At 38.3% G+C, this 23882-nt stretch overlaps 1 protein-coding gene across 1 annotated transcript in view; it reads right to left on the bottom strand.

Annotated features, from left to right (window-relative positions):
* OCA2 (OCA2 melanosomal transmembrane protein) overlaps positions 1-23882 on the bottom strand; it is a 245408-nt gene that overhangs the window by 200793 nt on the left and 20733 nt on the right. The window contains exons 2-3 of the mRNA XM_060151549.1: positions 22341-22419; positions 21641-21910 (exon numbers count right to left, since the gene is read on the bottom strand). Coding sequence (XP_060007532.1) covers positions 21641-21888 — 248 coding nt within the window. The 5' untranslated portion in view covers positions 21889-21910; positions 22341-22419. The remainder of the gene's footprint in view (positions 1-21640; positions 21911-22340; positions 22420-23882) is intronic.

Consider the following 23882-nt stretch of genomic DNA (forward strand, 5'->3'; position numbering starts at 1 on the left):
CTCGTGCCCATGTTTCCTGCAATGCATTTTAACTGCTTCTTTGAATACTCCCTTAGCCGGTGCAGAGGGGATGGCATGTTGGTCAGGATATATCACCCAGCAAAGAAAAATCCAAGATACCAGTCAGATTTTTTACCACAATTGTCTAGTTCAGAACACTGGACCACCAGAGAGCTCCACGTCCCACGGAATATCAGTCAGCAAGAGCTCTCCCAGAGATCTCCGTCACAATGCTAAGACCCAGCTCCACCCAATTACCAGCAAGCTCCAGTGCTGGAAACCCCACGACAAACAACTAGCAAGACAGGAACACAAGCCTACCCATTTGCAAAGAGGCTGCCTAAAATCATACGAAGTTCACAGACACCCCCCAAAAACACCACCAGATGCGATTCTGCCCACCAGAAAGAAAAGATCCAGGCTCATCTGCCAGAAAACAGGCACCAGTCCCCTCCACCAGGAAGCCTACACAAGCAACTGAACCAACCTTATCCACTGGGGGCAGACACCAAAAACAATGGGAACTACAAACTGACAGCCCGCAAAAAGGAGACCACAAACAAAGTAAGTTAAGCCAATAAGAAGACAGAGAAATACACAGCAGATGAAGGAGCAAGATAAAAACCCAACAGACCAAACAAATGAAGAGAAAATAGGCAGGCTACCTAAAAAAGAATTCAGAGCACTGATAGTAAAGATGACCCAAAACCTTGAACATAGAATGGAGAAAATACAGGAAACGTTTAACAAGGACCTAGAAGAACTAAAGAGCAAACAAACAATGATGAACAACACAATAAATGAAATTAAAAATTCTCTAGAAGGAATCAATAGCAGGATAACTGAGGCAGAAGAACAGACAAGTAACCCAGAAGATAAAATAGAGGAAATAACTAGTGCAGAGGAGAAAAAAAGAAAAATCAAAAGAATTAAGGACAATCACACAGACCTCTGGGACAACATTAAACACACCAGTATCTGAATTATAGGGGTCCCAGAAGAAGAGAAAAAGAAAGGGACTGAGAAAATATTGGAAGAGATTATATTTGAAAACTTCCCTAATATGAGAAAGGATATAGTCAATCAAGTCCAGGAAGCGCAGAGTTCCATAAAGGATAAATCCAAGAAGAAACATGACAAGAAACATATTAATCAAACTATCAAAACTTAAATACAAAGAAAAAATATTAAAAGCAGCAAGAGAAAAGCAACAAATAACATACAGGGAATCCCCATAAGGTTAACAGCTGATCGTTCAGCAGACATTCTGCAATCCAGAAGGGAGTGGAAGGATCTTTTTAAAGTGATGAAAGGGAGAAACCCACAACCAAGATTACTCTACCCATCAGGGTCTCATTCAAATTCAACAGAGAAATTAAAACCTTTACCCACAAGCAAAATCGAAGAGAATTCAGCACCACAAAAGCATCTTTACAACAAATGCTAAGGAATTTCTCTAGATAGGAAACACAAGAGAAGGAAAAGACCTACATTAACAAACCCAAAACAATTAAGACAATGGTAAAAGGAACATACATATCGATAATTACCTTAAATGTAAATGGATTAAATGCTCCAACCAAAATACATAGACTGGATAAATGGATACAAAAACAAGACCCATATATATGCTATCTACAAGAGACACACTTCAGACCTAGGGACACATACAGACTGAAAGTGAGGGGAGGGAAAAAGATATTACATGCAAATGGAAATCAAAAGAAAGCTGGAGCAGCAATTCTTATATAACACAAAATAGACTTTAAAATAAAGACTATTACAACAACAAACAAGAACACTATATAATGACACAGGGATCAATCCAAAAAGAAGATATAACAATTATAAATATTGATGCACCGAACATAAGAGCAGCTCAATATATAAGGCAAATGCTAACAGCCATAAACGGGGGAATCAACAGTAACACAACCATAGTAGGGGACTTTAACACCCCCCTTTCACCAAAGGACAGATCATCCAAAATGAAAATAAATAAGGACACACAAGCTTTAAATGATACATTAAACAAGATGGTCTTAATTGATATATATAGGACATTCCATCCAAAAACAACAGAATAGACTTTCTACTCAAGTGCTTACAGAACATTCTCCAGGATAGATCATATCTTGGGTCACAATTCAAGCCTTGGTAAATTTAAGAAAATTGAAATCATATCAGGTATCTTTTCTGACCACAATGCTATGAGACTAGATATCAATTACAGGGGAAAAAAACTGTAACAAAATACAAACATATGGAGGCTAAACAATACACTACTATATAACCAAGAGGTCACTGAAGAAAAGGGGAAATAAAAAAGACCAAGAAAGAAATGAAAATGAAAACACGACGACCCAAAACCTATGGGATGCAGCAAAAGAAGTTCTATGGGGGAAGTTTATAGCAATAAAAACCTACCTCAAGAAACAAGAAACATTTCAAATAAAGAACCTAAGCTTACACCTAAAGCAATTAGAGAAAGAAGAACAAAAGAACCCCAAAGTTAGCAGAAGGAAAGAAATCATAAAGATCAGATCATAAATAAATGAAAAATAAATGAAGGAAACAATAGCAAAGATCAATAAAAGTAAAAGCTGGTTCTTTGAGAAGATAAACAAAATTGATAAGCCATTAGCCAGACTCATCAAGAAAAACAGGGAGAAGACTCAAATCAACAGAATTAGAAATGAAAAGGGAAAAGTAACAACTGACACTGCAGAAATACAAAGGATCACGAGAGATTACTACAAGCAACTATATGCCAATAAAAGGGACAACCTGGAAGAAATTGACAAATTCTTACAAAACCACAACCTTCCGAGACTGAACCAGGAAAAAATAGAAAATATGAACAGACCAATCACAAGGACTGAAATTGAAACTGATTAAAAATCTTGCACCAAACAAAAACCTGGGACCCGATGGCTTCACAGTAGAATTCTATCAAACATTTAGAGAAGAGCTAATGCCTATCCTTCTCAAACTCTTCCAAAATATAGCAGAGGGAGGAACACTCCCAAACTCATTCTACGAGGCCACCATCACCCTGATACCAAAACCACACAAAGCTGTTACAAAAAAAGGATTCTTCAATATACGCAAATCAATCATTGTGATACACCATATAACAAATTGAAGGATAAAAATATATGATCATCTCAATAGATGCATAAAAAGCTTTCAACAAAATTCAAAAACCATTTAGGCTAAAAGCTCTTCAGAAGGTAGGCATACAGTGAACTCACCTCAACATAATAAAGGCCATATATGACAAATGCACACTCAACATCATTCTCAATGATGAAAAACTGAAACCATTTCGTCAAAAATCAGAAACACGACAAGGATGCCCACTCTCACCACTATTATTCAACATGGATTTGGAAGTTTTAGCCACAGCAATCAGAGAAGAAAAAGACATAAAATGAATCCAAATCAGAAGATAAGGAGCAAAACTGTCACTGTTTGTAGATGACATGGTACTATACATAGAGAATCCTAAAGATGATACCAGAAAACTATTAGAGCTAATCAATGAATTTGGTAAAGTAGCAGGATACAAAATTAATGCACAGAAGTCTCTTGCATTCCTATACACTAATGTTGAAAAATCTGAAAGAGAAATTAAGGAAACACTCCCATTTACCATTGCAATAAAAAGAATGAAATACCTAGGAATACAGCTACGTAAGGAGACAAAGGACCTGTATGAAGAAAACTATAAGTCACTGATGAAAGAAATTAAAGAAGATACAAACAGATGGAGAAATATACCATGTTCTTGGATTGAAAGTATCAACATTGTGAAAATACTATACTGCCCAAAGCAATCTACACATTCAATGCAATCCCTATCAAACAGTCAATGGCATTTTCACAGAACTAGAATAAAAAATTTCACAATTTGTATGGAAACACAAAATACCCCGAATAGCCAAAGCAATCTTCAGAAAGAAAAATGGAGGAGGAGGAATCAGGGTCCCTGACTTTAGACTATACTACAAAGCTACAGTAATCAAGAAAGTGTGGTACTGGAACAAAAACAGAAATATAGATCAATGGAACAGGATAGAAAGCCCAGAGATAAACCCACGCACATATGGTCACCTTATCTTTGACAAAGGAGGCAAAAATATACAATGGAGAGAAGACAGCCTGTTCAACAAGTGGTGCCAGGAAAACTGGATAGCTACATGTAAAAGAATGAAATTAGAACACTCCATAACACCATACACAAAAATAAACTCAAAGTGGATTAAAGACCTAAATGTAAGGCCAGACACTATAAAACTCTTAAAGGAAAACATAGGCAGAACACTCTTTGACATAAATCACAGCAAGGTCCTTTTGTACCCACCTCCTTAAGAAAGGGAAATAAAATCAAAAATAAATAAATGGGACCTAATGAAACTTAAAATCTTTTGCACAGCAAAGGAAACCATAAACAAGATGAAAAGACAACACTCAGAATGGGAGAAAATATTTGCAAATGAAGCAACTGACAAAGGATTCATCTCCAAAATATACAAGCAGCTCATGCAACTCATTATCAAGAAAACAAACAACCCAATCTAAAAATGGGCAGAAGACTTAAATAGATATTTCTGCAGTGAAGATATACAGATTTCCAACAAACACATGAAAGGATGCTCAACATCACTAATCATTAGAGCAATGCAAACAAAAATCACAATGAGATATCACCTCACACTGGTGAGGTGATATCACTGGTGATATCATCAAAAAATCTACAAATAATAAATGCTGGAGAGGATGTGGAGAAAAGGGAACCCTCTTGCACTGTTGGTGGGGATGTAAATTGATACAGCCACTATGGAGAACAGTATGGAGGTTCCTTGAAAAACTAAAAATAGAACTACCATACGACCCAGCAATCCCACTACTGGGCATATACCCTGAGAATACCATAATTCAAAAAGTGTCATATACCACAATGTTCATTGCAGCTCTATTTACAATAGCCAGGACATAGAAGCAACCTAAGTGTCCATCAACAGATGAATGGATAAAGAAGATGTGGCACATATATACAATGGAATATTACTCAGCCATAAAAGGAAACGAAATTGAGTTATTTGTAGTGAGGTGGATGGACCTAGAGTGTGTCTTACAGAGTGAAGTAAGTCAAAAAGAGAAAAACAAATACTGTATGCTAACACATATATATATGGAATCTAAAGAAAAAAAAGAATGGTTCTTTAGAACCTATGGGCAGGACAGGAATAAAAATTCAGACGTAGAGAATGGACTTGAGGACATGGGGAGTGGGAAGCGTAAGCTGGGATGAACTGAGAGAGTGGCATGGGCATATATACACTACCAAATGTAAAATAGATAGCTAGTGGGAAGAAGCTGCAGAGCACAGGGACATGAGCTCAGTGCTTTGTGACCACCTAGATGGGTGGGTTAGGGAGGGTGGGAGGGAGGGAGACACAAGAGGTAGGGGATATGGGGATATATGTATACGTATAGCTGATTCACTTTGTTATACATCTGCAACTAACACAACAATGTAAAGCAATTATACCTCAATAAAGATGTTAAAAAAAAAAGCACTCATCAAAGTGGGTATAAAGGTAACACACCTCAACATAATAAAGGCCACTTACAACAAACCCACATTCAGCCTAATGCTCAATGGTGAAAAGCCAAATGCCTTCTTGCTAAATTCAGGAAAAAGACAAAGATGCTTCTCTTTAACATAGTATTGGAAGTCCTAGCCACAGCAATCAGAAAAGAAAAAGAAATAAAAGGTATCCAAATTAGAAGGAGACAGGTAAAACTGTCACTATTTGCAGATGACATGATATTTTATTTAGAGAACTCTAAAGTTTACACCTCAAAACTATTAAACCTAATAAAGGAATTCATCAAGGTTGCAGGATACAAGATTAATATACAGAAATCTATTGCATTTTTAAACACTAATGATGAAATATCAGGAAGAGAAAGTAAAAAAAAAAAAAACCTTGTTAAAAATCTCATCTAAAAAGAAACCTAGGAATAATCTTAACTAAGGGAGGTGAAAGACCTATATAATGAAAACTATAAAAATTAATGAAGGAAATTGAAGGTCGTTCAAAGAAATTGAAAGATATTCTGCGCTCTTGGATTGGAAAAATTAATATTATTAAAATGGCCATACTACTGAAAGCAACCTACAGACTTACTACAATCCCTATCAAAATAGCCATGATATTTTTCACAGAATTAGAACAAATAATTCTAAAATTTATATGGAACCACAAAAGACCCCAAGTTGCCAAAGCAGTCTTGAGAAAAAAGAACAAAAATGGAGGTATAACCCTACCAGACTTCAAACTATACTACAAAACTACAGTAATCAGAACAGTGTGATATTGGCACAAAAACAGACACATAAATCAATGGAACTGACTAGAAGTCCCAGAGATAAACCGACTCACCTACAGTCAATTTATGACAAAGGAGCAAGAATATACAATGGAGAAAAGACAGTCTCTTCAACAAGTGATGCTGGGAAAACTGGACAGCCACATGTGAAACAATGAAATTAGAGCACTTCCGCACACCATATATAAAAATGAACTTAAAATGGTTTAAAGACCTAAACGTAAGACATGACACCATAAAACTGCTAGAAGAGAACATAGGCCAAACATTTTCAGACATAAATCATAGTAATATTTTCTTAAATCAGTCTCCCAAGACAAAAATAAATTAATTAATAAAAACAAAAATAGGGCTTCCCTGGTGGCACAGTGGTTGAGAGCCCACCTGCCGATGCAGGGACCGCGGGTTCGTGCCCCGGTCCGGGAGGATCCCACATGCCATGGAGTGGCTGGGCCCGTGAGCCATGGCCACTGAGCCTGCGCGTCCGGAGCCTGTGCTCCACAACGGGAGAGGCCACAACAGTGAGAGGCCCGTGTACCGCAAAAAATAAATAAATAAATAAATAAGACCTAATCAAACTTAAAAGTTTTTGCACAACAAAATGAAAAGACAACATACAGAATGGGAGAAAATATTTTCAAATGATGGTACTAACAAGGGATTAATATCCAAAATACACAAACAGCTCGTACAACTGAATATTAAAAAAAAAAATCCAATAAAAAAATTGGCAGAAAACTTAAATAGACATTTTTCCAAAGAAGACATACAGATAGCTAACACGCACATGGAAAGAAACTCAATATCACTAACTATTAAAGAAATGCAAATCAAAACCACAATGAGATATCACCTCACACCTGCCAGAATGGCTGTCATCAAAAAGTCTACAAATAAAAAATGTTGGCCAGGATGTGGAGAAAAGGGAACACTTGTACACTGTCGGTGGGACTATAAAATGGTACAGCTACAAACTACTGTATAGCACAGAGAATTATACCCATTATTTGTAATAACCTATAATGGAATATAATCTGTAAAGATATTGAATCTCTAAGTTGTACTCCTGAAACTAACACAATACTGTAAAACAACTGTATTTCAATGAAATACATATATATAAAATAATAGCTTTGGACAATATGTAACAACACTGATAGTATTTATAATATAAAATTACATAAAAGAAATATAAAATGACGTTTACTATGAGCACAAAAATGTAAAAATACATATTACATATGGGAGAAGGCCAGAAGGGAATACAGGTAAATGCCAGTAGATAGTAATAATTGTTGTAAAATCATTTTTCCCCTTTAATTTCCAAATTTTTAACAATTTATTTACTTTGGCTTGTTAATAGTAAAAACAGTAATCAGTTCATGACAGATGAACTGGTCATGTCACATAATTCAGTCTGATAATATACTACATTTAATCCATATCAGATCTTATGTGCTATTTTATAATAAAAGAAAGAATTCATTCAAAGTTTTCTGGGATTTGAGATTCAAAACCATGCTATATTTAGATAAGGGAATGAGAAAGGGAGTGAAGAAATGGGGGAGGCTGTGTGAAACATTGTTTACTTTTTCTATGAAGAAAACTAGCATATTAGAAAAATTCATTCATCTTTAACTTGGCAGTTTTGTTTGGTCTATGTCATTTAAAATGTATAAGCAATTTATTCCTCTCACTTGGAGGCCTCAAGTAGCAAAGGGGTGGAATTCCTCAGTGAGGAACGGGGGAAAGCAGCATCAAGAAGTATCCTGCAGAGTTCCAGGGCTGCAGCTACAAGAGGAGGTTCAGAATCCCAAACATAAGGGTCAGGGTGCCACCAGAATGAAGTCTGCTTTCTCTATTTTTTGTTGTTTATTCCCTCTGTTATAGGATTATTGTTAAAAGAGAGCAAAATCAGAGCTGGGGAGGATGGCATAGTAGAAAAACTCTGAGCTCACCTCCTCCCACGGAAACACCAAAATTATAACAATTTATAGAGCAACTATCAGTAAGAAAGAATTGAAGGCAGAAAAGATCTTCTACAACTAAAGATATGAAAAAGCAACCACAAGATGGATAAGAGGGGTGGAGATGCAGTATCCCCTGTGTGGGCAACCACAAATGGAGGATAATTACAATTGCAGTGGTTCCCCACAAAGAACAAGAGGTCTGAGCCCCACATCAGGCCCCCCAGCTGCACCAGGAAGATGAGTCCCCAGAAGGCCAGTGGGGCTTACCTTCAGGAGAGTCAGAGAGCTGTGGAATATAGAGTCTCCACTCTTAAAAGGCATGCACAAAACCTCACATGCTCCAGGATCCAGGGCAGAAGCAGTAATTTGAAAGGAGCCTGTGTCAGACAGACCTGCAGATCTTGGAGAGCCTCCTGGAGAGGAAGGAGGTAACTGGAGCTTACCCTGGGGACATAGATGTGGGTGGAAGAGCTTTTGGGGATCTCACTCTACCATGAGGACATTGGTGCTGGCAAACATCACTTTGGAATCCTCCTTCCAGCTTATAAGCACCAGGACCGAGTCTCACCCACCAGCCTATTTACACTAGTACTGGGACACCTCAGGCCAAGCAACCAGCTGGGTGGGGACACACCCCCACCCACCAGCAGACCCACTGCCTTAGGACCTTCCAGCCACCCAAGGACACAACCCCACCCACGAGAGGGCACAGAACATGGACCCACGCATCAGCATACCAGCACTAGCCCCAAGACCACTGTGGACTGTTGGGACCCAGCCCCACTCACCAGCAGGCCAACACCAGCTCCAGGACACCCAGGCCTTAGGGCCAGAGACATTGGTAAGCAGCTCCACCAAAAAACTGAGAGCCAGCACTTACCCCAGAATGCCCAGGACCCTGTCCCTGCCCACCAATAAGCTGACACCAGCTTTGGAACAGCTTGGGCCCCTCAGCTAGCCACACCAGGATTTGGACCCACCTACCAAAGAGCTGACACCAGCTCCAGAACCCCCTGGGCTCTGTAGCCAGAGACCCCAGGATCCAGCTTGGCCAACCAGCAGACTGACACCAACTCTGGGACCCCAAGAGTCCTGAAGCCTGGGACCCCCAGAGTCCTGAAGCCAGAGACCCCAGCACCCTGGTATACCCACCAGCAGTCTGGCACCAGCCCTGGGACACGCTCCCCTAAGCCCCACCCACCAGCAGGATGATACCAGCTCCAGGAGCCCCACAAGCCCAGCCCAGCCCACCAATAGGCTGACACTAGATCCAGGACCCTTGACATTTTTTTTTTCTTTAAGAGAAATAAGCCTCTATTTTCTTGTTTCACAAATAAAGCTGGCTGAGTTGGTTGCTTTTTGGTGATTAGTCAAAGAGAACAACTCCCATATCTTCATCTGGCTCCTCTGGCCCTCCATTTGCTTCAAATTTGGCTGTGGCTGTGGTAGCAGTAGGAGCAGCAGTGGTTGCAGCACTAGCCCTGCAACCATTTGGGCTCTGCAGCCAGCCACTTTGTGACACAGCCCCACCCATCAGCTGCCAGAATCCTTTGCAAAAGGCAGGGCCTAGCAACCAACCAGACCAGGGGCCAGCCACCCACCAGACGACCCACAGTAGTCAGCCCATCACAACAGAAGGACCCACACAGCCCACATAGGGGGCAACACTAGAGTAGTTAGCTCTGATGACCAGAGGGGAGTGCCCTGCTGAGACATATAGAACATTTCTTCCATAAGGCCACTTCTCCAAGATACAAAAATGTAACCATTCTATCTAATGCATAGGAATAAAAATAGAGAATTAGGTAAAATAAGGTGACAGAGGAACATGTTCCAAATGATGGAATAAAATAAAGCACCAGAAGAACAAAGCAAAGTGGAGATAAACAATCTACCTGATAGAGTTTCCATGGAAATGACCATAAAGATGCTCAACAAATTCAGAAGAATGGATAAACACAGTGAGAAGTTTACCAAAAACTTAGAAAATATAAAGAAAAACCAAACAGAGCTGAAGGATACAATAACTTAAATAAAAAATACACAAGAAGGAGTTTTGCAGCAGATTAGATGAGACAGAGGAACAGGTCAGTGAACTGGAAAAGTAATGAGAATCATGCAAGCTGAACAGAAAAAAGAAAAATTTATTAATGGAACAGTTTAAGAGACTCCTGGGACAACATCAAGCATACTAACAAACATTCATGTTATAGGGGTCCCAGAAGAAGAAGGAAAGAGAAAGGGGCAGAGAACTTATTTGAAGATATAACTGCTGAAAACATTTCTAAACTGGGAAAGGAAACAGACATCCAGGTCCAGGAAGCACAGAAAGTTCCAAATAGGATCAACCCAAAGTGATCTACACCAAGATACATTATAATTAAAATTACAAAAATTAAAGATAAGGAGAGAGTAATAAAAACAGCAAGGGAAAATAACTAGTAATGTATGAGGAAACTCCCATAAGGCTATCAGCTGATTTTTCAGCAGAAACTGCAGTCCAGAAGGGAGTGATTTGATATATTCAAAGTGATGAAAGGGAAAAACCTACAACCAACTATACTGTACCTGGCAAGGCTTTCATTCACATTTGATGAAGAGATCAAAAGATTTACAGACAAGCAAAATCTAGAAGAGTTTAGTACCAGCAAACCACCTTTAAGGGACTTCTCTAAGCAGAAAAGAAAAGGCCACAACTAGAAATATAAAAATTACCAAAGGAAAAATCTTATTGACAAAGGCAAGTATACAGTTAAGGTAGTAGATCAACCACTTATAAAGATAGTAGGAGTTTACAAAAGCAGTAAAATCATCTATGTCTGCAGTAAGTAGTTAAGGGGTACACAAAACAAAAGGATGTAAAATCTGATGTCAAAAACAGTAAATGTTGGGCTTCCCTGGTGGCACAGTGGTTGAGAGTCCGCCTGCCAATGCAGGGGACACGGGTTCATGACCCAGTCAGGGAAGATCCCACATGCTGAGGAGCGGCTGGGCCCGTGAGTCATGGCCGCTAAGCCTGCACGTCCAGAGCCTGTGCTCTGCAACGGGAGAGGCCACAACAGTAAGAGGCCCGCATACCACACACACAGAAAAAAAAAAAAAAAAAAAAAGAACAGTAAATATTGAGAGGGAGTAAAAATACAGGGTTGTTAAAAAGCATTCAGGGCTTCCCTGGTGGCGCAGTGGCTGAGAGTCCGCCTGCAGATGCAGGGGACACGGGTTCGTGCCCTGGTCCAGGAAGATCCCACATGCCGCGGAGCGGCTGTGCCCGTGAAGCCATGGCCGCTGGGCCTGCACATCCAGAGCCTGTGCTCTGTAACGGGAGAGGCCACAACAGTGAGAGGCCTGCATACCACACACACACACACACAAAAGCATTCAAACTTAAGAAATCAGTAACTTAAAATAAGCATGTATATATATATATATATATATATATATATATATATATATGTACAGATTGATGAACTTTTAGCCAAACTCATCAAGAGAAAAACAGAGAGAGCACAAATCAATAAAATCAGAAATGAAAAGGAAGAAGTTACAGAAATACAAAAGATCATAAGAGGGCTTCCCTGGTGGCTCAGTGGTTGAGAGTCCACCTGCCAATGCAGGGGACACGAGTTTGTGCCCCCGTCCGGGAAGATCCCACATGCTGCAGAGCAGCTAGGCCCATGAGCCATGGCTGCTGAGCCTGCGCGTCCGGAGCCTATGCTCTGCAACGGAAGAGGCCACAAGAGTGAGAGGCCCGTGTACCACAAAAAAAAAAAAAGGATCATAAGAGATTACTACAAACAATGAAATGGGCAACCTGGAAGAAATGGACAAATTCCTATAAATGTACAACCTCTAAAGACTGAATCAGGAAGAAATAAAAAATATGAACAGATAAATTATCAGTAATGAAACTGAATTAGCAATTTTTAAAAACTCCCAACAAACAATGATTCATGACCAGATGGCTTCATGGGTCAATTCTACCAAACATTTAAAGAAGCATTAACATCTACCCTTCTCAAGCTCTTCTTAAAAACTGCTGAGGAAGGAACGCTTCTGGACTTTTTCTACGAGACGAAGATAGCTTCTTTTTTAAAAAAAAGAAAACTACAAGCCAATATCACTGATGAACATAGATGCAAAATTCCTCAACAGAATATTACAAACAGAATTCAACAATATATTAAAAGGATCAAACATGATGATCAAATGAGTTTTATCCCAGGGGTGCAAGGATGGCCCATTATCCACAAATCAAAGTGATATACCACATTAAAAAATTGTAGAACAAAAATCATCTTATCACCTTGATAGATGCAGAAAAAGCTTTTGACAAAATTCAACATCTATTCATGATTAAAAAAAAACTCTGAAACAAGTGAGTATAGAGGGAACATACATCAACATAATAAAGGCCACATATGACAAGCCCACCGTTAACATCATACTCAATGGTGAAAAGCTGAGAGCATTTCCTCTAAGATCAGGAAAAAAATAAGGATGTCCATTCTAGCCTCTTTTATTCAGAAAAATATTGGAAGTCATAGCTATAGCAATTAGACAAGAAAAAGAAATAGAAGAAATCCAAACTGGAAAGGAAGAAGGAAAACTGTCACTGCAGATGACATGATACAATACATAGAAAATCCTAAATACACCACCAAAAATCTACTCGAGCTCATCAATGAATTTGGTAAAGTTGCAGGATATAAAATTAATATATAGAAATCTGTTCATTTCTTTATACTAACAACAAATTATCAGAAAGAGAAAGCAAGAAAACAATCCCATTTACAATTGCATCAAAAAGAATAAAATATCTAGGAATAACTCTAAACAAGAAGGTAAAACTATAAGATGTTGATGAAAGATAGTCAAGATGACAAAAACAAATGGAAAAGTATATTGTGCTCAGGGATTGGAAGAATTAATATTGTTAAAATGACCATACTACCCAAAGCAATCTACAGATTCAGTGCAATCCCTATCAAAATACCAATAGTATTTTTCATAGAACTTGAACAAATAATTCTAAAATTTGTATGGAAACATAAAAGACCCCAAATAGCCAAAACAATCTTTAAAAAGAGCAAAACTGTAGGTATCACACTCCCTGATTTCAAACTATACTACAAATCTACAGCAATCAAAACAGCATGGTACTGGCACACACAAAAAAGATACATAGCTCAATGAAACAGAAGAGATAGCCCAGAATGGACCCACACTTACATGGGCAATTAATCTATGACAAAAGTGTCAAGAATATACAACAGGGAAAAGACAGGCTCTTCAATAAATAATATTGGGAAAACTGGACAGCTACCTGCAAAATAACAAAACTAGACTACTTTCTCACAACATATACAAAAACAAATTCAAAATGAATTAAAGGCTAAATGTAAGACACGAAATCATAAAACTTCTAGAAGAAAACATAGGCAGTATGCTCTTTGACATCCGTCTTACCAATATTTGGGGGGATGTGTCTCCTCAGAGAAGGGAAACAAAAGCAAAAAAAAATGTACACATCAAATTAAAAACCTTTTCCACAGTGAAGGAAACTATCAGCAAAACAAAATGTCCGCCTACTTAATGGGAGAAGATATTTGCAAATGGTATATCAAAATAAGGGGTTAATATCCAAAATATAGAAAGAGCACATACAGCTCAACATCAAAAAAAAAAAAACAGAAAACAAAAAACAACCAATTAAAAACATGGGCAGAGTACCTGAATAGACAATTTTACAAATAAGACATATAGATGGTCAATAGACACATGAAAAGATGCTTAGCATGACTCATCATCAGGGAAATGCAAATCAAAACCACAATGAGATATCATCTCAGACCTGTCAGAACGGCTATCATCAAAAAATCTATAAATATCAAACCTTGCTAAGGATGTAGAGAAAAGGGAACCCTCATACACTGTTGGTGGGAATGTAAAATGATGCAGACACTACAGAAAACAGTATGGAGGCTCCTTTAAAAACTAAAAATAGAACTACTATATGATAACGCAATTCCACTCCTGGGAATATATATGGAAAAAATGAAAACACTAATTTGAAAGGACATATGCACTCCTATGTTCATTGCAGCATTAGTTACAGTGGTCAATGTATCCTGCATCTGTGGAATACATGAATAGACAACGAATCATCCCAAATTGAGGAGGTGGACTTTGAGAGCAAGATTTGTGACTTTTTCTCCTTCTTTTCTTTTTGTGAGTTTGTATGCTATGCTCTGTGTGAGATTTTGTCTGTATAGCTTTGCTTCCACCATTTGTCCTATCCGTCCATTTTTTGTTTTGTTTTGTTTTGTTTTCAATGTTTTTTCTTCATAATTATTTTTAATAACTTTATTATATTTTATCTTACGTTATTTTATTTTATCTTCTTTCTTTCTTTTTTCCTTCCTTCCCTCTTTCCTTCCTTCCTTCCTCCTTCCCTCCCTCCCTCCTTTCTTTCATTCCTTCTTTCTTTCTTTCTTTCTTTCTTTCTACTTCTACTAATTCTTTCTTTCTACTTTTTCTCCCTTGTATTCTGAGCCATGTGGATGAAAGGCTCTTGGTGCTGCAGCCAGGAGTCACTGCTGTGCCACTGAGGTGGGAGAGCCAACTTCAGGACACTGGTCCACAAGAGCCCTCCCAGCTCCACATAATATCAAATGGCGAAAACCTCCCAGAGATCTCCATCTCAACACCAGCACCCAGCTTCACTTAACGACCAGCAAGCTACAGTGTTGGACATTCTATGCCAAACAACTAGCAACAAAGGAACACAACCCCATCCATTACCAGAGAGGCTGCTTAAAATCATAATAAGTCCACAGACACGCCAAAACACACCACCAGACGTGGACCTGCCCACCAGAAAGACAAGATCCAGCCTCATCCACCAGAACACAGGCACTAGTCCCCTCAACCAGGAAGCCTACACAGCCCACTGAACCAACATGAGCCACTGGGGACAGACACCAAAAACAACGGGAACTACGAGCCTGCATCCTGCAAAAAGGAGACCTCAAACACAGTAAAATAAGCAAAATGAGAAGACAGAAAAACACACAGCAGATGAAGGAGCAAGATAAAAACCCACCAGACCTAACAAATGAAGAGGAAATAGGCAGTCTACCTGAAAAAGAATTCAGAATAATGATAGTAAAGTTGATCCAAAATCTTGGAAATAGAATAGACAAAATGCAAGAAACATTTAACAAGGGCCTATAAGAAATAAATATGAAACAAGCAACGATGAACAGCACAATAAGTGAAATGAAAAATACTCTAGATGGGATCAATAGCAGAATAACTGAGGCAGAAGAACGGATAAGTGACCTGGAAGATAAAATAGTGGAAATAACTACTGCAGAGTAGAATAAAGAAAAAAGAAGGAAAAGAACTGAGGACAGTCTCAGAGACCTCTGGGACAAAATTAAATGCGCCAACATTCGAATTATAGGGGTTCCAGAAGAAGAAGAGAAAAAGAAAGGGACTGAGAAAATACTTGAAGAGATTATAGTTGAAAACTTCCCTTATATGGGAAAGGAAATAGTTAATCAAATCCAGGAGGCACAGAGAGTCCCATACAAAATAAATCCAAGGAGAAATACGCCAAGACACATATTAATCTACTGTCAAAAATTAAATACAAAGAAAACATATTAAAAGCAGCAAGGGAAAAACAACAAATAACACACAAGGGAATCCCCATAAGGTTAAGAGCTGATCTTTCAGCAGAAACACTGCAAGCCAGAAGGGGCTGGAAGGAAATATTTAAAGCGATGAAGGAGAAAACACTGCAACCAAGATTACTCTACCCAGCAAGGATTTCATTCAGATTTGATGGAGAAATTAAAACCTTACAAGCAAAAGCTGAGAGAGTTCAGCACCACCAAACCAGCTTTACAACAACTGCTAAAGGAATTTCTCTAGGCAAAAAACACAAGAGAAGGAAAAGACCTACAATAATGAACCCAAAACAATTAAGAAAATAGGAACAGGAACATACATATCGATAATTACCTTAAATGTAAATGGATTAAATGCTCCCACCAAAAGACACAGATTGGCTGAATGGATACAAAAACAAGACCCATATATTTGCTGTCTACAAGAGACCCACTTCACACATAGAGACACATAGAGACTGAAAGTAAGGGGATGGAAAAAGATATTTCATGCAAATGGAAACCAAAAGTAAGCTGGATTAGCAATTCTCATATCAGAAAAAATAGACTTTAAAATAAAGACTATTAGAAGAGACAAAGAAGGACACTACATAATGATCAAGGGATCGATCCAAAAAGAAGATATAACAGTTGTAAATATTTATGCACCCAACATAGGAGCACCTCAATACATAAGGCAAATACTAACAGCCATAAAAGGGGAAATCGAAAGTAACAGGGGACTTTAACACCCCACTTTCACAAATGGACAGATCATCCAAAATGAAAATAAATAAGGAAACACAAGCTTTAAAGATTACATTAAAAAAGATGGACTTAATTGATATTTATAGGACATTCCATCCAAAAACAACATAATACACATTTTTCTCAAGTGCTCATGGAACATTCTCCAGGATAGATCATAGCTTGGGTCACAAATCAAGCCTTGGTAAATTTAAGAAAATTGGAATTGTATCAAGTATTTTTCCGACCACAATGCTGTGAGACTAGATATCAATTACAGGAAAAGATCCATAAAAAATACCAACACATGGAAGCTAAACAATACACTACTTAATAATGAAGTGATCACTGAAGAAATCAAAGAGGAAATTAAAAAATACCTAGAAACAAATGACAATGGAGACACGACGACCCAAAATCTATGGGATGCAGCAAAAGCAGTTCTAACACGGAAGTTTATAGCAATACAATCCTACTTTAAATAAAAGGGAAACATCTCGAATAAACAACTTAAGCTTGCACCTAAAGCAATTAGAGAAAGAAGAACAAAAAACCCCAAAGTTAGCAGAAGGAAAGAAATCATAAAGCTCATATCAGAAATAAATGAAAAAGAAATGAATGAAACAATAGCAAAGATCAATAAAACTAAAAGCTGGTTCTTTGAGCAGATAAACAAAATTGATAAACCATTAGCCAGACTCATGAAGAAAAAAAGGGAGAAGACTCAAATCAAAATAATTAGAAATGAAAAAGGAGAAGTAACAACTGACACTGTAGAAAGACAAAAGATCATGAGCAATTACTACAAGCAACTCTGTGTCAATAAAATGGACAACCTGGAAGAAACGGACAAATTCTTAGAAAAGCAAAACCTGCCAAGACTGAATCAGGAAGAAATAGAAAATATGAACACACCAATCACAAGCACTGAAATGGAATCTGTGATTTTAAAACTTACAACAAACAAAAGTCCAGGACCAGATGGCTTCATAGGTGAATTCTATCAAAAATTTAGAGAAGAGCTAACACCTATCCTTCTCAAACTCTTCCAAAATATAGCAGAGGGAGGAACACTCTCAAACTCATCCTACAAGGCCACCATCACCCTGATACCAAAACCAGACAAGGATGTCACAAAAAGAGAAAACTACAGGCCAATATCACTGATGAACAAAGATGCAAAAATCCTCAACAAAATACTAGCAAACAGAATCCAACAGCACATTAAAAGGATGATACACCATGATCAAGTGGGGTTTATTGCAGGAATGCAAGGATACTTCAATATACGCAAATCAATCAATGTGATACACCATATTAACAAATTGAAGGAGAAAAACCATATGATCATCTCAACAGATGCCGAGAAAGCTTTCGACAAAATTCAACACCGATTTATTATAAAAACCCTGCAGAAAGTAGGCATAGAGGGAACTTTCCCCAACATAATAAAGGACATATAAATGTAAGGCCAGAAACTATCAAACTCTTAGAGGAAAACATAGGCAGAACACTCTATAACATAAATCACAGCAAGATCCTTTTTGACCCAATTCCTAGAGAAATTGAAATAAAAACAAAAATAAACAAATGGGACCTAATGAAACTTCAAAGCTTTTGCACAGCAAAGGAAACCATAAACAAGACCAAAAGACAACCCTCAGAATGAGAGAAAATATTTGCAAATGAAGCAACTGACAAAGGATTAATCTCCAAAATTTATAAGCAGCTCATGCAGCTCAATAACAAAAAAACAAACAACCCAATCCAAAAATGGGCAGAAGACCTAAATAGACATTTCTCCAAAGCAGATATACAGACTGCCAACAAATACATGAAAGAATGCTCAACATCATTAATCATTAGAGAAATGCAAATCAAAACTACAATGAGATATCCTCTCACACCAGTCAGAATGGCCATCATCAAAAAATCTAGAAACAATAAATGCTGGAGAGGGTGTGGAGGAAAGAGAACCCTCTTGCACTGTTGGTGGGAATGTAAATTGATACAGCCACTGTGGAGAACAGTATGGAGGTTCCTTAAAAAACTACAAATAGAACTACCATATGACCCAGCAATTCCACTACTGGGCATATACCCTGAGAAAACCATAATTCAAAAAGAGTCGTGTACCAAAACGTTCATTGCAGCTCTATTTACAATAGCCCGGAGATGGAAACAACCTAAGTGTCCATCATCGGATGAATGGATAAAGAAGATGTGGCACATGTTTACAATGGAATATTACTCAGCCATATAAAGAAACAAAATTGAGTATTTGTAGTGAGGTGGATGGATCTAGAGTCTGTCATACAGAGTGAAGTAAGTCAGAAAGAGAAAGACAAATACCATATGCTAACACATATATATGGAATTTAAGGGAAAAAATGTCATGAAGAATCTAGGGGTAAGACAGGAATAAAGACACAGACCTACTACAGAATGGACTTGAGGATATGGGGAGGGGAAAGAGTAAGCTGTGACAAAGCGCGAGAGAGGCATGGACATATATACACTACCAAACATAAGGTAGATAGCTAGTTGGAAGCAGCCACATAGCACAGGGAGATCAGCTCGGTGCTTTGTGACCGCCTGGAGGGGTGGGATAGGGAGGGTGGGGGGGAGGGAGACGCAAGAGGGAAGAGATATGGGAACATATGTATATGTATAACTGATTCACTTTTTTATAAAGCAGAAACTAACACACCATTGTAAAGCAATTATATTCCAATAAAGATGTAAAAGTAAATAAATAAATAAAAATAAAAGGAGATTCAAATCTATTTAAAAAAAAAAGATATGGAAGCAACCTAAGTGCCCAAAAATAGGTGACTGAAAAAGGAAGATGTGGTGTGTATGTATATATACACACATATACATACAATGGAATATTACTCAGCCATAAAAAAGAATGAAGTACTGCCAATTGCAGCAACATGGTTGGAACTAGAGGGTATTATGCTAAGTGAAATAAGTCAGACAGAGAAAGACCAATACTGTATGATTTCACTTAATATGTGGAGTCTGAAAAACAAAACAAATGAACAAATATAACTAAACAGAAAAAGAGTCACAGATAGAACAAACTGTTAGTTGCCAGACGGAGGGGTGTGGAGAGAAGAGAGAAACAGGTGAGAGAGATTAAGAGGTACAGCTTCCACTTACAAAATAAATGAGTCACAGTATTAAATGTACAGCATGGGGAATACAGTCAATAACTAAGTAATATCTTTGTATGGTGACAGATCGTAACTAGACTTGTGGTGATTATTTTGAAATATATAGAAATATTGAATCACTATGTTGTGGATGAGGAACTAACATGGTATGGTAGGTCAACTATACTTCAAAAAATAAACTCAGAAAAGATCAGATTTGTGGTTACCAGAGTCAGGGGCTTAGGGAGGGGGAATTGGATGAAGACAGTCAAAAAGTATGAACTTCCAGTTACAAGATAAATAAGTGCTAGGGATGTAATATACAACACAATGACTATAGCTAACACTGCTGCATGTTGTATATGAAAGTTGTTGAGAATGAATCCTAAGAGCTCTCATTACAAGGACAACAATTTTTTTCTATTTCTTTAATGTTGTATCTATATGAGATGACAGATGTTCACTAAACTTATTGTGGTAATCATTTCACGATGTATGTAAGTCAAATTATCGTGCTGTACACCTTTAACCTGCACAGTGTTTTATGTCAATTTATCTCAATAAAACTGTAAGTATAAAAAGAAGATAAAATCATGACTGCCATACATATGTGACATGAACACATATCAAATATTTTATTTAACTCATTAATTACAGGAAACCAATAAGAAAAAGAAACCACACATATATGGGCAATTAGAAATGTTGAACTGAATTGAAAAATCAGTGTAAAACTGGACAATTCATTCCATCAGACACACTTCAAATGTATTTCTTGGGATGAGAATCATTTGCATTGTCATCAGTTTTTAGATCAGTTGTAAACAATGAGAAGATACAGATAACCTAGGAGGGCTCCATACATAGTTTTCTATAGAAAACACCAGTCATCTTTTTGGTCCATTTAGTCTTTCACGATTTTTCTCTCCTCCTCTCCTCTACCTTTGTGGCAGGCAGCCTCTGACATGCCCCCAGTGATCCACTCCAGGTGTTCACACCCTTGTGTGATCCCATCCCCTTCAGTATGGGCCCACACAGCAAAAGTGATGGGGAGTTACGTCTGTGATTAGGTTACAAAGAACTGTCTCTCATGCTTGCCCCGATGGAGCAGACCTCCTGACAAGGGACTGAGAACCTCAGTCCATCTGCCCGGGGGGAACTGAGGCCAGCCAACAATCACACAGACGAGTTTGGAAGCAGACCTTGCCCACTTGAACCGTGGTCAGCCAGCCCCAGCTGACCACTTGTTCTCAGCCTGTAAAAGACCCTGAGCAGAGGACCCAGCTAAGCCATGCCCAGATTCCTGACTCACAAACTGTGAGAAAATAAACATGTGTTGTTTTAAGATTCTGAATTTTGGAGTTTGTTGCATGGCACTAGATAACTTAACACACTCTTCCTTCCTGCTTTCTGTGTACCTATACCCTGATTTTAATAGCTCTAAGAAAATACTTACACAGGTGATGTAACTGATCTTATTTCTATTTTTATTATCTTTTGGATTTACATTAGCCGCATTTTAGAAGTAGCATTCATTCAAAACAGGTCAGGAAAGTGATCTAATGCTGGAAAGATTCTTGCAGAATATCTGGAAATTTTTCCCACAAAAAATGTGAGAGAACTATGCTCAAGAAAACCCAGTATTTGTAAATTCCACATTCACAAGATAAAATTGTTTTAAACTCACCTCCACTTCGTGAGGAATGAGCCAAAATTCTGGTCCACAGGAGCCCAGCAGCTCTGCCCAGCTGCCCCACTGGGGTAGGGGTTCAGGGAGTCTGCCTTGCTGTCTCCCTGCTGTGGCCTATGGTCGCTGGTGTTGAGTCCCACCAGCCCTGGCCCTCCCAAGCCAGCACTCATGGGAGCTGATGTCTGATGTATCTCTATCTCCAGCATACCAGAAGTCAGCCTGCCATCTGTGTTCTCTAGGTGCATGTTTCTGTTGCCACTCTTCTCACTAGAGTCAGCCAGAAAGAAACCACTGTTGATAAAAAGCAAACTGTGAATATCATTTTTACCTTGGGGAATTCATACTACTGAATGGTACAGTAGAAACACTTCTTATAACAAGGCCCTTCCCATGTCTCAGCATCTAATATATGGAAAAAAGTGTATGTTCATCTCCAAGAATGAACATTTTAGCACATTTCACACTAGCAGTAACCTAACTATTCAACAACAGAGCATTAGTTAGGTAAATTGTGATATGTGCATAGTAGGAAATACTATGCAAACATAAATATCCTCTAGAGATACTGACATTGGGAAATGTTTAAAATATAGTGAACGCCATTGATACACTGGGATATATCTCTTGAAATAAATATGTACCTAGAATATACATAGAACAGAAAACCAAAAAGACACAGCCTCTAAAGTATGGCTACCTTTTTGTGGCGGAGGTACAGATGATTCCGGCTTTCTTCTTTGTCTTTGTCTAGGCTACAGCTTTAATGATATCTGCATCTAGAAAATTAATACTTTTGCAATGAGAAAATAATAATACCTATTACAAAAATGAGAAAAATCACCATACTTGCAAGGTTATGGTGTCCTGCTTTTGGGATTATGTTTTAACCCGTTACCATTTTATTTGTTTACATTTGGGTGAAGTGAGTACAATTCATGGGTCCACCACTTCTTGTCCCCCAATTCACAGAGGCTCGCAATGCCCCATGATCACAAATTCTGGAGGACCCAGGATGTGTGGGAGTCCAAGCAGGTACAAGGTCAGTGTGTTATGTCTACAACTGAGTAAGTGGGGGTGGGGGATGTTCACAGCCCAAAAGCCCACACTTTCTGATGGAACAAGAATTTACTTTAAATACAGAAAGGCAACAGCTTTTGAAGAGACACAAATGACCAAGGAAGTCCTACTATTTTCTTATTGCTATGATTTCCCTACTTTAACCCACCACTTACATTGAAAAGATGATTTACTCATCAGTAAGAAGGTGGCAGAGAGTGTTGATAGAATGTACTTGTATCAAAAGACAAAACAAAAATATTAGAGTTAGTTTCACGCAATGTTTCCATCACCTGGTAAGAATAAACTCCATATGCACATTTGAACTACACGAAAATACAACTTGTGTGACTTCCGTGATTCCACCTACAAGTTAAATGCTCTCATATTTGTATTTTAAACTGATGTTGCACAATATACAGATGAACAATAAAATGTATGCTAATAATTTAAATTTTTAATTTTTCTTTACTTAGAATAGCAATTTAAAACACCAGGACAAGTCAAGAGACTGGAAGAAAGGAAAATCTTTTATATTGTAGGACTGTTAACGGCACTTTTTCCTGCTTTTTGAACAAGGGACCCCACATTTTCATCACACACTGGGTCCCACTCTCTCCCTTTAACAGAGTTATCCTCTTAGCTCTCCACTGCCATCTTCTCCCCTCCCTAACGTACTCCAGCTGCCATTGGAATACACCACCCAACCTTTACTACACTGACTACTGTCTTCCTGGCCAGGTCCCACCCTCATTCTTCAATGATTTGGGCCCCAGCTTATGGTCTCTCTCTCTCTCTCCCCATCCCTCCCACCCACTGCTACACTTGCTGTTATTTTTTGGCTTCACCATCTACACCCTGGGCTCTCAGTTTTGTGAGTGCCTCTCCAGCACTTGCCTGCTCCCATGTCAGCCAACACGTCCTCACTCCCCTTTCCCAGTTGAGATTCTGTGGTCCAGCAAACACCCTCCTTTTATTTGCCTCCTCCTACATTCTGTCAAGTTCACCAGATATATGAGTTTTCTATTACTGCATAATAAATTACCACAAAATAAGTAGCTTAAAATAATACACATTTATAATCTCAGAGTTTTGGTGGCTCAGGAGTCGCTGTGGCAGGCTTAGGTGGGTCTTCTGCTTAGGCTCTCAAGTGTCATTGCGCTGGGAATCAGCTTCCAAGATC

The sequence above is a fragment of the Lagenorhynchus albirostris genome, chromosome 6, assembly GCF_949774975.1.
Source record: "Lagenorhynchus albirostris chromosome 6, mLagAlb1.1, whole genome shotgun sequence".
NCBI lineage: Eukaryota > Metazoa > Chordata > Mammalia > Artiodactyla > Delphinidae > Lagenorhynchus > Lagenorhynchus albirostris.